This window comes from Balaenoptera physalus (genome assembly GCF_965194825.1).
Source record: "Balaenoptera physalus genome assembly, chromosome: 2".
NCBI lineage: Eukaryota > Metazoa > Chordata > Mammalia > Artiodactyla > Balaenopteridae > Balaenoptera > Balaenoptera physalus.
The window spans coordinates 43,907,616-43,922,495 of NC_138883.1; the positions used below are offsets into that span (position 1 = coordinate 43,907,616).

Consider the following 14,880-nt stretch of genomic DNA (forward strand, 5'->3'; position numbering starts at 1 on the left):
AGTTTTATAACTCTGCTCACCCTTTCCATAAATTCAGGTTTAAGATTTTTCCTGTCTCTTGCTATCACAAATGACATCCAGAAGGTTTTTCCCAGGCAGCTGCTTTCTTTTTTTAACATCTTTATTGGAGTATAATTGCTTTACAATGGTGTGTTAAGTTTCTGCTTTATAACAAAGTGAATCAGCTATACATATACACATATCCCCATATCTCCTCCCTCTTGCGTCTCCTTCCCACCCTCCCTATCCCACCCCTCTAGGTGGTAACAGAGCACTGAGCTGATCTCCCTGTGCTATGCAGCTGCTTCCCACTAGCTATCTATTTTACATTTGGTACTGTATATATGTCAGTGTTACTCTCTCACTTCATCCCAGCTTACCCTTGCCCCTCCCCATGTCCTCAAGTCCATTCTCTATGCGTGTGTCTTTATTCCTGTCCTGCCCCTAGGTTCATCAGAACCATTTTGTTTTTTTTAGATTCCATAGATATGTATTAGCTTACAGTATTTGTTTTTCTCTTTCAGACTTACTTCACTCTGTATGACCGACTCTAGGTCCATCCACCTCACTACAAATAACTCAATTTCTTTTCTTTTTATGGCTGAGTAATATTCCATTGTATATATGTGCCACATCTTCTTTATCCATTCACCTGTCGATGGACACTTAGGTTGCTTCCATGTCCTGGCTATTGTAAATAGAGCTGCAGTGAACATTGTGGTTCATGACTCTTTTTGAATTATGGTTTTCTCAGGGTATATGCCCAGTAGTGGGATTGCTGGGTCGTATGGTAGTTCTATTTGTAGTTTTTTAAGGAACCTCCATACTGTTCTCCATAGTGGCTGTATCAATTTACATTCCCACCAACAGTGCAAGAGGGTTCCCTTTACTTCACACCCTCTCTAGGATTTATTGTTTGTAGATTTTTTGATGATGGCCATTCTGACTGGTGTGAGGTGATATCTCATTGTAGTTTTGATTTGTATTTCTCTAATGATTAGTGATGTTGAGCATCCTTTCATGTGTTTGTTGGCAATCTGTATATCTTCTTTGGAGAAATGTCGATTTAGGTCTTCTGCCCATTTTTGGATTGGGTTGTTTGTTTTCTTGATATTGAGCTGCATGAGCTGCTTGTAAATTTAGGAGATTAATCCTTTGTCAGTTGCTTCATTTGCAAATATTTTCTCCCATTCTGAGGGTTGTCTTTTTGTCTTGCTTCTGGTTTCCTTGGCTGTGCAAAAGCTTTTAAGTTTCATTAGGTCCCATTTCTTTATTTGTGTTTTTATTTCCATTTCTCTAGGAGGTGGGTCAAAAAGGATCTTGCTGTGAGTTATGTCATAGAGTGTTCTGCCTATGTTTTCCTCTAAGAGTTTGATAGTGTCTGGCCTTACATTTAGGTCTTTAATCCATTTTGAGTTTATTTTTGTGTATGATGTTAGGGAGTGTTCTAATTTCATTCTTTTACATGTAGCTGTCCAGTTTTCCCATCACCACTTATTGAAGAGGCTGTCTTTTCTCCACTGTATATTCTTGTCTCCTTTATCAAAAATAAGGTGACCATATGTGTGTGGGTTTATCTCTCGACTTTCTATCCTGTTCCATTGATCTATATTTCTTTTTTTGTGCCAGTACCATACTGTCTTGATTACTGTAGCTTTGTGGCATAGTCTGAAACCTGGGAGCCTGATTCCTCCAGCTCCATTTTTCTTTCTCAAGATTGCTTTTGCTATTCGGAGTCTTTTGTGTTTCCATACAAATTGTGAATTTTTTTGTTCTAGTTCTGTGAAAAATGCCAGTGGTAGTTTGATAGGGATTGCATTGAATCTGTAGATTGCTTTGGGTAGTATAGTCATTTTCACAATGTTGATTCTTCCAGTCCTAGAACATGGTATATCTCTCCAGCTGTTTGTATCAGCTTTAATTTCTTTCATCAGTGTCTTATAGTTTTCTGCATACAGGTCTTTTGTCTCCCTAGGTAGGTTTATTCCTAGGTATTTTATTCTTTTTGTTGCATTGGTAAATGGGGATGTTTCCTTAATTTCTCTTTCAGATTTTTCATCATTAGTGTATAGGAATGCAAGAGATTTCTGTGCATTAATTTTGTATCCTGCTACTTTACCACATTCATTGATTAGCTCTAGTAGTTTTCTGGTAACATCTTTAGGATTCTCTGTATAGTATCATGTCATCTGCAAACAGTGACAGCTTTACTTCTTCTTTTCTGATTTGTATTCCTTTTATTTCTTTTTCTTCTCTGATTGCTGTGGCTAAAACTTCCAAAACTATGTTGAATAATAGTGGTGAGAGTGGACAACCTTGTCTTGTTCCTGATCTTAGAGGAAATGGTTTGAGTTTTTCACCATTGAGAACGATTTTGTCAGCCAGCTGCTTTTTTACATAGCAGTGGTAAATGGCAGTCACACTGTAGGAGCTCACCTGTTTTACCAGTTGGGAAGATTTTTTGGTCTTGAAAATATAGGTTTATATACCACAGTATATTATAAGGTTTTGATCCACTACCTATAATCTCATATAGTTTTTGCAATTCTTTTAAAAGAAAGCTAGATTCCTAGTCATTATATTTATAAAGAAACCATATACTCATAAATAACTTGGATACTTTGTCTCATTGTAGCTGAATGACATTCTATTTTTAGGTAAATACCATGATTTAGAATGCCAACTGATTCAGGAGTTTACCAGTGCTCAAAGAAGAGGTGAAATCACCAGAATGAGGGAAGTAGCAGCTGTTTTACTCCATTTTAAGGTAAATAGTAAAAATTTAAAATGCAGATTAGTCTTAAAGAGTGCGGAGATTATATGAATTCTATGTATTATAGTCTCTGTTTTTCCCTGGTTGTATGAGTCAGTGATAATTTTCATTATTTGGAATAATTTGAATGTACATTTGTATCTTTCTCCAGAAATGATATTAAATTTTAGGTAGTTAATATTATTTAAATAAGGATCTTATATTCAATACTATTAATATTTTTTCACTGAATTTTTATATAGTTTGATATAGAAAATCATATTGTCTGCCTTCGGGGTGTTTAATGTATTTTTCTTTTTCCAGTCTAACATTTGATGAAATAATTCAAAAACCAGAAAGCTTGACCTTAAGTTTGGAATATAGGAACCAGAGAGTAGCTATTACCGTTGGCCATTTATTGAGGCATAGACATAGCTTTATTACATATAATACCTCTTTTATTGACATTGTTGTTATTATTGTTATAATTGAACCACAACAGTGATGTGTATTTCTTTCTTCTTCCTAGGGTTATTCCCATTGTGTTGATGTTTATATAAAGCAGTGCCAGGAGGTAACATAACAGTACACTTTATTGGATTTTATTTTATTTTATGCTAATTTGTGTTTTAAAAAAGCATTTTAAAATTATATATTCAATGAAATTTCCTCTGCTGTTTAGGGTGCTTACTTGAGAAATGATATATTTGAAGATGCAGCAATACTCTGTCAACGGGTGAACAAACAAGTTGGAGATATCTTTAGTAATCCAGAAACAGTACTGGCTAAACTTATTCAAAATGTATTTGAAATCAAACTACAGGTAATTTTAAACGATGATTAAGTACTTAAGGCAATATGTGATTTTTTTCCTCTGTGTTTTAAAAGTTTTTAAAATTTAGTTTATTTGTGTAATATCCTTAGGCATAGTAATCCACTTATTAAGTGTAGGAGAAAGGAGTGACAGTGTCATGCTTTTAAAAAAAAAAATGTTTTATTCTTCACCAAGAAAAAAGGTGCTCATCACTCAGTGTCATCAGAGCATTTGTTTGAAATTACATGTGTATCAGGTTGTGGTAGGTTAGCCTCAGTTTTAATTTTTATTGGTTTCTTACCTCGACCAATAGATGGCATTTTTGAAATTGAACAAGAATTACAAGCTCAATCTGTAGAATTTTTTATAATATGGTACTAAGATTAAAAGAAAACACACAGGAATTTCATTTACAACCTTGGCTTCCATAGCTCTATACTTTAAGGCAACATTTCCTAAACTATGTTTACCAATGGATGGAGCAACATTAAATAAGTGTTGTCTTTAAAACACAATTCAGGACTTTTAATAGCCTTTAAAGATACTAATATGTATTGTGATTCTCTAGAAGTGGAGATGTAATGTACAGCATTTCCCAATTTTATAGTAATGTCTCAAAGGGCACTAGTGTTACTTTGACTGCAGTTTTGGAAAAGCTGCTTTAAGGAATTGACCATATTGATATAGCTTCAGGTTTTGTTTTTTGGGATTTTTAATTTTTTCTCCCAATGTACTTCATGAGGCAGGATAGGCAGATTTCAAAAGACAAGGTATTTGAGATTCTTAATGCTTATTCCCAACACTGATAAGATGTATGAGTAAATATGAGAAGCAGTAAAAATTAAAAACCTATTTTTTTTTATATTGGTCTCTTTTCTCTGCATTGCCTTTTCCACTGGATTTTAATTCAGAACAGTTCAAGAATGTGGAGTAATTCTAGAGAAAAAAAAATTGGCTATATAATTTAATATTTACTTAATTGACAGAATGTTGACTTTTTTTTTAGAGCTTTGTGAAAGACCAGTTAGAAGAATGTAGGAAGTCTGATGCAGAGCAGTATCTCAAAAGTCTCTACGATTTATATACAAGGTATATTTTTAATTATTAGAAAATGGTAATATCTCACATTTTCTTTTTTTCAAATAGAAAATGGGGAAGTATTCAGGTATTTTTGAATAACAGTTTGTCAGATAACAATATACCTTTTAGCATTAAATAATTGACTGTATAGACTAGTATTGTACAAGAGCAGCATTCTTAACATGTTAACTTAAGGAATCGGATATTATGCTTTATATTAATGTACTTTAATGAAATATAAAAACCTTGTTTAAGACTTGAGAATTTTGTTTCTGATTTTAATTTTAAGCTAGTTCATTATTCTTTAACTTTTTTCTTTAAGAACTAGTATAATTACATTTATCTGCAGTTAAAACTTTAAAAGTTGAGAAAGGGAGTGACAAACTCTTTTTTAAATTTATTTATTTTATTTTTATTTATTTTTGGCTTTGTTGGGTCTTTGTTGCTGCGTGCGGGCTTTCTCTAGTTGCGGCGAACGGGGGCTATTCTTTGTTGTGGTGCCCGGGCTTCTCGTTGCAGTGGCTTCTCTTGTGGAGCATGGGCTCTAGAGCGCAGGCTCAGTAGTTGTGGTGCATGGGCTTAGTTGCTTTGCGGCATGTGGGATCTTTCCGGACCAGGGCTCAAACGCGTGTCCCCTGCGTTGGCAGGCGGATTCTTAACCACTGCGCCACCAGGGAAGCCCCCAGAGTGACAAACTCTTATATGACAATTTCAGACTTAAGTCTGATGTGAAAATTTGTCTTGTGCTTTTGTAAATGGCAGTGTTATACTTCGTAGAAGCTTCATGTGGAGTTTTTTTCCAACTCTATTGCTTTCCTTTATTGTCATCGCTTTGAGAAGAGGGTTTTCAAAAGTAACTATAATCAGGAAGTCCATCTCAACAACAGCACTATTGTGAGCCTATCTTGAACAGTGAGAAACAGAAAATTAGAGGAAAGTCCACGGACAAAGACTGAAGAGAATGAACAGCGCATAGACTTCTCAGTATTTTGACTTGTGTACCATGTCATGAATGGCATACTTGAAGCCATTCTGCCACTGTTGCCATTTCTAGTCTGGTTGGTTGCCTCAGTTTCCTCTCCTGAGTCATCTCTAGGAGTTTATGGTAGTTTTCAAAACCACGATGTTGTTTGTAATATTCATTCTACTTAATATATATAACCCTATACAGTTGCTGTCTGCATCCTAAGTAACTTCCCAGGGTTTAAGAAATGGTGGTGTAACATAAGTTATTAAAAAGTCACGTTATAAAAATATGTATTTCTTAAATATTGTTACTATACCTAAAATATACATTAATCTTTTCTCTCCCTTTTGCATGAAAAGAACCACAAATCTTTCCAGCAAGTTGATGGAGTTTAACTTAGGTACTGATAAACAGACTTTCTTGTCTAAGCTTATCAAGTCCATTTTCATTTCCTATTTGGAGAACTATATTGAAGTGGAGACTGGATATTTGAAAAGCAGAAGTGCTATGATCCTGCAGCGCTATTATGATTCAAAAAACCATCAAAAGAGATCCATTGGCACAGGAGGGTAAGTGTTTTTGTTAAATGTTATAGTTAAAACTAAAGATACTAAAAGCTATTATATTTGGACAAACTTGTGAAATATTGATAGTCGTTAGAATTTTCTGTGAAGAATTTTTTTAATACAGTTTGTTTACACCATTCATCAAATCCTTTCTCTCGAGCCACATGTTGAAATGTTCCCACATAACATTATTAAAATGTAAAGCAGAATACTAGTACCATAAAGAGTTCCTCCCTCCCTCCCTCCCTCGCTCCCTTCCTGCCTGCCTTCCTTCCTTCCTTTTTTTAGACTGAGTAAATTATTCCAGGTTATTAACTAGGAAGCACATTGTTTTATTGCTGCTATTGCAGGTGTGGTTAAAAAGAAAAATGCAGATAGTTCACAGTTTTGTACCCTGAGCTTTTTCATGACTTGGGCATAAAATTATTTAAGTAATACATTAAAACGTGAATGTACTTACCTACTAGAATAAAATTAAATTATTTGCTGTAAGAATTGGTGGCAACTCAGTTATCTAGATCTCAACTATCTGGAATTGAGTTGATTTTAGGATGAATCAGAATGACCTCTGTGGAGCCATATAATCAGAGTTGACAGTTCACATAATGCACACCCAAATCATTTTCTTGTTTCCCAGTTTGTCATATATTAAATAATGATCATGGAGAGATTATAATTAGCAATAAGAAGTGACATCTGAAAGGCAGTAGCAAGTAAAAGAGAAAAACTAAAAAACAATCATAAGAATTTTTTGAAAAATTAGTTCACAGTCTGGAGCTGTATATTCTAGGACCAAAAAAAATGTAATTTTCTAAAGATACTCTCATGTAATAAATGTTCTTAATGACCCTCAGTCATTGAGAAAAGCTAAATTATGTTTAATAATAATGAAATGTACAATATGTTTAAATGGTTAATGTGTTTAAAAATCTTTAAAATTTTAAAGTTTGTTTTAAGCAGGACCATTTAGTTATCTGGAATATTAACTTATTTGGAAAAGCCCACTTCCTAAGGAAACCAGACAAGGAGTTTCGGGCTACTGAGTCAGAATTGTAGAGTTGAAAGAGACTTTAGAGATAATAACTCCAAATCTACTCATTTTTCAGACGAACGTCTTCTGTTTAGAGATTAATGCTTGCTTCACTTTACAGAACTACTTACTGAAATTAGAAGTTTTAGGTCTCCTGGCTGTTGGTCCTTGTTTCTTCTTCTTTCTTTTTCTTAGTTCATGTATACTAAGTTTGAGAGTATTTGAAATTGAAATCTATGTATAGTAGTGTTCTTTTTTCATTTGTTGGTATTATGCACTAGTATTCAAGATTTGAAAGAGAGAATTAGACAGCGTACCAACTTACCACTGGGGCCAAGTATCGATACTCATGGAGAGACTTTCCTATCCCAAGAAGTGGTGGTTAATCTTTTACAAGAAACCAAGCAAGCCTTTGAAAGATGTCATAGGGTAAGAGTAATTGTAGATTTATTTTATTTGTATATAGTTGTGTATTTTAATTTTTCTCTGGTTAGGAACAATTGTTTATTGTAATAAAAAATAGGATTTTTGCTTGGGGAACAGAATTATTTTTAAATTATTTAGAAGTATATTTTAACATAATTTTAAAGTTGAGCGTATCAAATTTTCTTTAGTGAGATATTAAAGCAAGATATGAAAGGGAAAGTTAGACCTATCTTATAAAGAAATAGAGTATTAGGGAGAGAAGGATGTTTAAGAACACAGATATCAAAGGAAAGGAAAAGTTGACTCCATTAAAATTTAGAATTTCTTCCACAAACATACTTTAACAAAGTAACAGATAAGTCACAGCCTCTGAGAAGGTATTTGTAACCAATATTACTAACAGAAGATTTATAAAACAAATAGTAGTGGTTAATAATTGTATACCACATACTATGTTCCAGGCACTATTCCAAGCACTTTAGGGTATGTTATTAACTCACTTAATCATTGTAACATTTCTGTGTGGTTATTATTCCTGTTTTACAGAGGAAGAAACTGAGGTATATACTTCTTAAGTATGAAGTTGAGAGTTGAAGCAGTCTTAATTTTTTATTTGTATTGATGTATATCATCTATATACTTATATTGATAGATAGTAAATCAATATAAATTATACATATAACTCAATAGAAAACAAGTCAAAGGCTACACATAAATACAGAAAATATAAATTATCAATAAGATATTCAGTCTCACTAGTGGGGAAATGAAACTTAAAATGGAAAATACTATGTCATTCTCAATAGGTTGGCAAAAATTAAGAAGTCTGTTGATACTAAGTATTGGTAAGGGTGTGGAGCAATAGAAGTTCTCATACACTGCCAATGGAAGTAAAAATTGGTATACTTTGGAGAGTAGTTTGTTATTTCCTTAGAGAAATTTGTAGGTGCACATGACATGTCTAACATCATAAGCTATGTTGTTTGTCATGGTGAAAAATTAGAAACAAACAAAGTGTGCCATAAAGAGAATTGATAAACTGACATTGTTCATATACTAGAAAACTATATACCAATTTAAATGACTAAACTAGAGTTACATGTATCATCAGCATGAATAAATCTCAAAAATGCAATGTTTAGTGAAAAGAGCAAAATGGGGAAAAGATATATTCAGTATACCACAACATAAAATTTTAAAAAGTAAAACAATACTTTATATTATTAAGGAGCATACACAAGCATGGGTGTGATAAACAACTTCAGAGTAGTGGTTGCCTTGGGAGGAATACCCAAGGGACGTTATCTATATGTATAATGTTGGACAACTCCTGCCCCCCAAAAGGAAGAAAATCTGAAGTACATTTGGAGAAATGTTAAGATATGACACATCTGGGTAGGTGATGGGTATATTTGGTACAGTAATATCTGTACTTTTCTGAATACTGGAAATACATTAAAATGTTTCTAAAGCATCGGATCATCAAACATGAAGCTGTCAACATATTTATTTGAATCACAGCAACTAGGTCTAAATCATGACCTTCTGTCTGGAGAGTCATGAGATTGAAAATCAGTTTAATTCATTGCAGTCTGATCCAACAAACATTATTTTGTGTTTACTTTGTACCATCTGCCATGTTAGGCATTGAGGTTATAAATACAAGACATTTACATTACTTTTGATTAGTGTGGAGAAAAGAGGTAGACATAAAAAGAATTAGTGCAAGGTAGGTAAACACTGCTGGAACCAAAGAGGAAACAACCAGCTCTGCCTGGTTAAGGAATTGAGAAAGAGTATCAGGAAAGATTTCAAAAAGGAGGAGACATTTGAGGTCTGGATCTTGAAAGCTAAATAGGATATCTTCAAGAGGATGATTCTGGCAAGCTGTTTCAGGAATAGAGAAAATTACGTGCACAAAGACATATACAAATATCAATCATGCAGTATGAAATGCTTGAACTAAAAAAGGATGTGGGGAGAGTAATAAGTCAGGAGGTTGAAAATGTAGACAAAAACTCTTTGTATACCATACTTAGAAGTTTGGACTTGACCGTGTTAAGTGATGATGGAAACTTTAAAGGATATTAAAAAGGGCAGTGTAATGAGCAGATTGGTGTTTTTTTCCTTTCTTTTTAAAAAACTTAGTAACTTTGAGATATAATTGACCTTCAATAAACTGCATGTATTTGAACTGTACAATTTGATAACTTTGGTAAATTATGTGTACATTTGTGAAACTATAATGCAGTCAAGATAATGAACAGATCCATCACCTCCAAAAGTTTCCTTCTGCCCTTTTAAAATCTCCCTTTCGCCTCCATTTCTGTCCTTGGGCAACTGCTGATCTGCTTCACTGTAGATTAGTTTTCAAAAAGAAGGGGATGCTTCAGGACTGAGTCTTGAAAGCTAAATAGGAATTTTCAAGAAGTTGATTAATTTTCTAGAATTTTTAATAAATGGGATTATAGTGTATTATACTGTATACATGTGTTTCTGGATTCTTTAACTCAGCATAAATGTTTTGAAATTCATTCATGTTGTTGTGTGTATTAATTAGTATGTTCTTTTATTGCTGAGTAATATTTTATTTAATGAGTACGCCACAATTTGTTTATCCATTTACCTATTGATGGCAGTTTAGATTGGCTCCATTGTTTGACTATTACAAATGAAGTTGCTATGAATATTCATGCATATGTCTTTATGCAGACATGTGCTTTCATTTCTCCTGAGTAGCTATATGGTGTGATATGGTAATTCTTTTTACGAAACTGCCAAACTGTTTTTCAAAGTTGTTTCATGTGACATTCTTACCAGCAGTATATGAGAGAGTTGCATTTGTTCCACATGATTTCCAACATTTGGTATGATCAGTCTTTATTTTAGAGTCTAATAAGGTATGTAATGATACCTTATTATGGTTTTAGTTTGCATTTTCCTAATGACTAAAGATGAGCATCTTTTCTTGCATTTATTTGCCATTCATGTATATTATTTGGTGTATTTTGCGTACGTTTTTTAAAATTGGGTTGTCTGTTTTCTTATTTTTTGACAGTTGTATATCTGGTTAAAATTCATTTATTCGATATATGATTTACAAATGTTTTCTTTCAGTCTGTGGCTTGTCTTTTTCATATCTAAAGAGTATTTCAAAGAATAGAAGTTATTAATTTTGATGATATCCAATTTAACGCTTTTCTGTTATTGAAGGTATTTTTGGTATCATATTTAAGGAATCTTTGCCTAACCTAAGGTCACAAAGATTTCCTCTTATATTTTCTTTTTTTTTGTTTCCTTTAAGTTTTCTTTCTTTTTAAAAAAAATTTTTTTTTTAATTTTTCAACAGTTTTGAAAGTTTACTTTCCATTTACAGTTATTACAAAATATTGGCTATATTCCCCACATTGTACAATACCTTGAGCCTATCTTACACCCAGTGGTTTCTACCTGCCACTCCCCAACCCTTACATTGCCCCCTGCCCACCTGCTCTGTAACCACTAGTTTGTTCTCTGCATCTGTGAGTCTGCTTATTTTTTGTTGTATTCACTAGTTTGTTGCATTTTTTTAGATTCCACATATAAGTGATATCATACAGTATTTGTCTTTTTCTGTATGACTTATTTCACTTAGCATAATGCCCTCCAAGTCCATCCATGTTGCTGCAAATGGCAAAATTTCTTTTTGTTTTTATGGCTGAGTAGTATTCCATTGTATATATATACCACATCTTCTTTATCCCTTCATCTGCTGATGGACACTTAGGTTGCTTTTATATCTTGGCAATTGTAAATAATGCTGCTCTGAATATTGGGGTGCATGTATCTTTTGGAATTAGTGTTTTTGTTTTTTTTCGGATATATACCCAGGTATGGAATTGCTGGGTCATATGGTAGTTCTATTTTCAGTTTTTTGAGGAACCTCCATACTGTTTTTCATAGTGGCTGTGCCACTAGGAATGTTTACATTCCTACTAACATTGTACAGGGTTCTTTTTCTCCACATCCTTGCCAACATTTGTTGTTTGTAGACTTCATAGCCTTTCTGTATGAGGTGTGACGTGGTGTCTCATTGTGGTTTTGATTTGCATTTCTCTGATGATCAGTGATGTTGAGCATCTTTTCATCTGCCTGTTGGCCATCTGTTTGTCTCCTTTGGAAAAATGTCTGTTCAGATTCTCTGCCCATTTTTTAATCAGGTTTTTTGTTTTTGATATTGAGTTGTATGAGTCTTTTATATATCTTGGATATTAACCCATTATCTTGCATGTCATTTGCAAATATCTTTTCCCATTCAGTATGTTGCCTTTTTGTTTTGTTGATGGTTTCCTTCGTTGTGCAAAAGCTTTTAAGTTGGATTGTGTCCCGTTTGTTTATTTTTGCTTTTGTTTCCCTTTCCTGAGGAGACGGATCCAAAAAACTATTGCTAAGACCTACGTACTGCCTATGTTTTCTTCTGGAAAAGAGCGTACTGCCTATGTTTTCTTCTGGAAGTTTAATACTACACTGTTTTGATCACTGTAACTATAAATCTTGAATCAGGTAGTGTGAGTCCTCTAACATTACCATAGAAAGCGTTTTCATATAAGTCTAATAATTTGTCAGTTTCTGGGGAAAAACAAAGTTTGGGATTTTGACTGGAATTGCTTTGAATCTATAGTTCTGTTTGTGGAGAATTGACATCTTAGCAATATTGAGTTCTCAAATACAGTTGATTTTTATATGTTGATTTTGTACCTGCAACCTGACTAAACTCACTTATTCTAATAGCATTTTTTGTAGATTCCACAGGATTTTCTGTATAGAATATCATGTTTTCTGCCAATAAAGTCAGTTTTACTTATTCCTTTCAATATAGATGCCTGTTGTTTTGTCTCTTGCCTTATTGCCCTGGTGAGAACCTCCAATACAATGCTGACTATAAGTGGCGAGAGCATACACCTTGTATTATTCTTTTTGTTTGTTTGTTTGTTTTTAAAATTTTTTTTAAACATCTTTATTGGAGTATAATTGCTTTACACTGTTGTGTTAGTTTCAGCTGTATAATAAAGTGAATCAGCTATACGTATACATATATCTGCATATCCCCTCCCTCTAGCATCTCCCTCCCACCCTCCCTATACCCTGCATTATTCTTGTCTTTATCATTAATATGATGCTAACTGTAGGTTTTTCTTTTTTTTAAATTTTTTTTATTGACGTATAGGTTTTATTTATTTATTTATTTATTTATTTATGGCTGTGTTGGGTCTTCGTTGCTGTGCACGAGCTTTCTCTAGTTGTGGCAAGCGGGGGCTACTCTTCGTTGAGGTGCACAGGTTTCTCATTGTGGTGGCTTCTCTTGTTGTGGAGCATGAGCTCTAGGTGCGCGGGCTTCAGTAGTTGTGGCTCGAGGGCTCTAGAGCTCAGGCTCAGTAGTTGTGGCACATGGGCTTAGTTGCTCTGTGGCATGTGGGATCTTCCCAGACCAGGGCTTGAACCCGTGTCCCTTGCACTGGCAGGTGGATTCTTGACCACTGCACCACCACGGAAGCCCCTATTGACATATAGTTGATTTACAATATCATGTAACTTTCAGGTGTACAGCAAAGCAATATGTATACATATATATGTATACATATAAATATGTAACCTTATAGGTTATCACATAATATTGAGTATACTTCCCTGTGCTATACAGCAGGTCCTTGTTGGTTATCTGTTTTATACATAGTAGTGTGTATATGTTAATCCCGGCCTCCTAATTTATCCCTCTCGCATCCCGCTTTCCCCTTTGCGTAACCATAAGTTTGTTTTCTGTGTCTGTGAGTCTCTTTCTGTTTTGGAAATAAGTTCATTTGTGTCGTTTCTTTTTCTTTTAGATTCCATATATAAGGTATATCATATGAGATTTGTCTTTCTCTGTCTGGCTTACTTCACTTACTATGATAGTCTCTAGGTCCATACATGTTGCAAATGGCATTATTTCCTTCTTTTTTATGGCTAAGTAATATTCCATTATATATATATGTATATATAATTTTTTAAATTATTTATTTATTTATTTATTTATTTTTGGCTATGTTGGGTCTTTGTTTCTGTGCAAGGGCTTTCTCTAGTTGCGGCAAGCAGGGGCCACTCTTCATCGTGGTGCGCAGGCCTCTCACTGTCGTGGCCTCTTTTGTTGCGGAGCACAGGCTCCAGACGCACAGGCTCAGTAGTTGTGGCTCACAGGCCTAGTTGTTCCGCGGCATGTGGGATCTTCCCAGACCAGGGCTCAAACCCGTGTCCCCTGAATTAGCAGGCAGAGTCTCAACCACTGTGCCACCAGGGAAGCCCCTGTATATATAAATTTATACACACACACACACACACACACACACACACACACACACCCCCCACATCTTTATCCATTTATCTGTCAATGGACATTTAGGTTGTTTCCATGTCTTGCTATTGTAAATAGTGCTGCTATGTACATAGGGGTGCATGTAACTTTTTGAATTATAGTTTTATCTGGATATATGCCCAGCAGTGGGATTGCTGGATCATATGGTAATTCTATTTTTAGTTTTTTAAGGAACCTCCATACTGTTCTCCATAGTGGCTGCAATTTACATTTACCAATTTACATTCCCACCAACAGTGTAGGAGGGTTTCCTTTTCTCCACACCCTCTCCAGCATTATGTATAGACTGATGATGGCCATTCTGACTGGTGTGAGGTGATACCTCATTGTAGTTTTGATTTGCCTTTCTCTAATAATTAGCGATGTCGAGGATCTTTTCATGTGCCTCTTGGCCATCTGTATGTCTTCTTTGGAGAAATGTCTATTTAGGTCATCTGCCCATGTTTTGATTAGGTTGTTTGTTTTTTTGATATTGAGCTTTATGAGCTGTTTGTATATTTTGGAAATTAATCCCTTGGCAGTCGAATCATTTGTAAATATTTTCTCCCATTCTGTAGGTTGTCTTTTAGTTTTGTTTATGGTTTCCTTTGCTGTGCAAAATCTTTTAAGTTTAATTAGGTCCCATTTGTTTTTCATAGGTGCTGTTTATCAGATTGATGAAATTCTTTTATTCCTAGTTTTCTGGGTATTTTTATAAGGATTAGATGTTAGACTTTGTCAAATGCTTTTTTTGTTGTTGTTCTGTTAATGTGGTGGATTACATTGATTGATTTCCAAATGTTAACCTTGCATTCCTTTGATAAAACCCCATTGGTCATAATGTATTATCCTATTTATGTATGGTTGGATTAGGTTTG

The 14,880-nt window shown here is 34.2% G+C and overlaps 1 protein-coding gene across 2 annotated transcripts in view; it reads left to right on the forward strand.

Moving 5' to 3' along the window:
- EXOC5 (exocyst complex component 5) overlaps positions 1–14,880 on the forward strand; it is a 56,971-nt gene that overhangs the window by 25,563 nt on the left and 16,528 nt on the right. For both annotated transcript variants that reach the window (XR_014260780.1, XM_082450399.1), the window contains exons 7-12: positions 2,658–2,767; positions 3,282–3,326; positions 3,435–3,575; positions 4,573–4,655; positions 5,973–6,182; positions 7,491–7,638. Coding sequence is in view for 1 of the 2 variants with exons in the window: in XM_082450399.1 (XP_082306525.1) it covers positions 2,658–2,767; positions 3,282–3,326; positions 3,435–3,575; positions 4,573–4,655; positions 5,973–6,182; positions 7,491–7,638 (737 nt within the window). In the remaining variant the exon portion in view is untranslated. The remainder of the gene's footprint in view (positions 1–2,657; positions 2,768–3,281; positions 3,327–3,434; positions 3,576–4,572; positions 4,656–5,972; positions 6,183–7,490; positions 7,639–14,880) is intronic.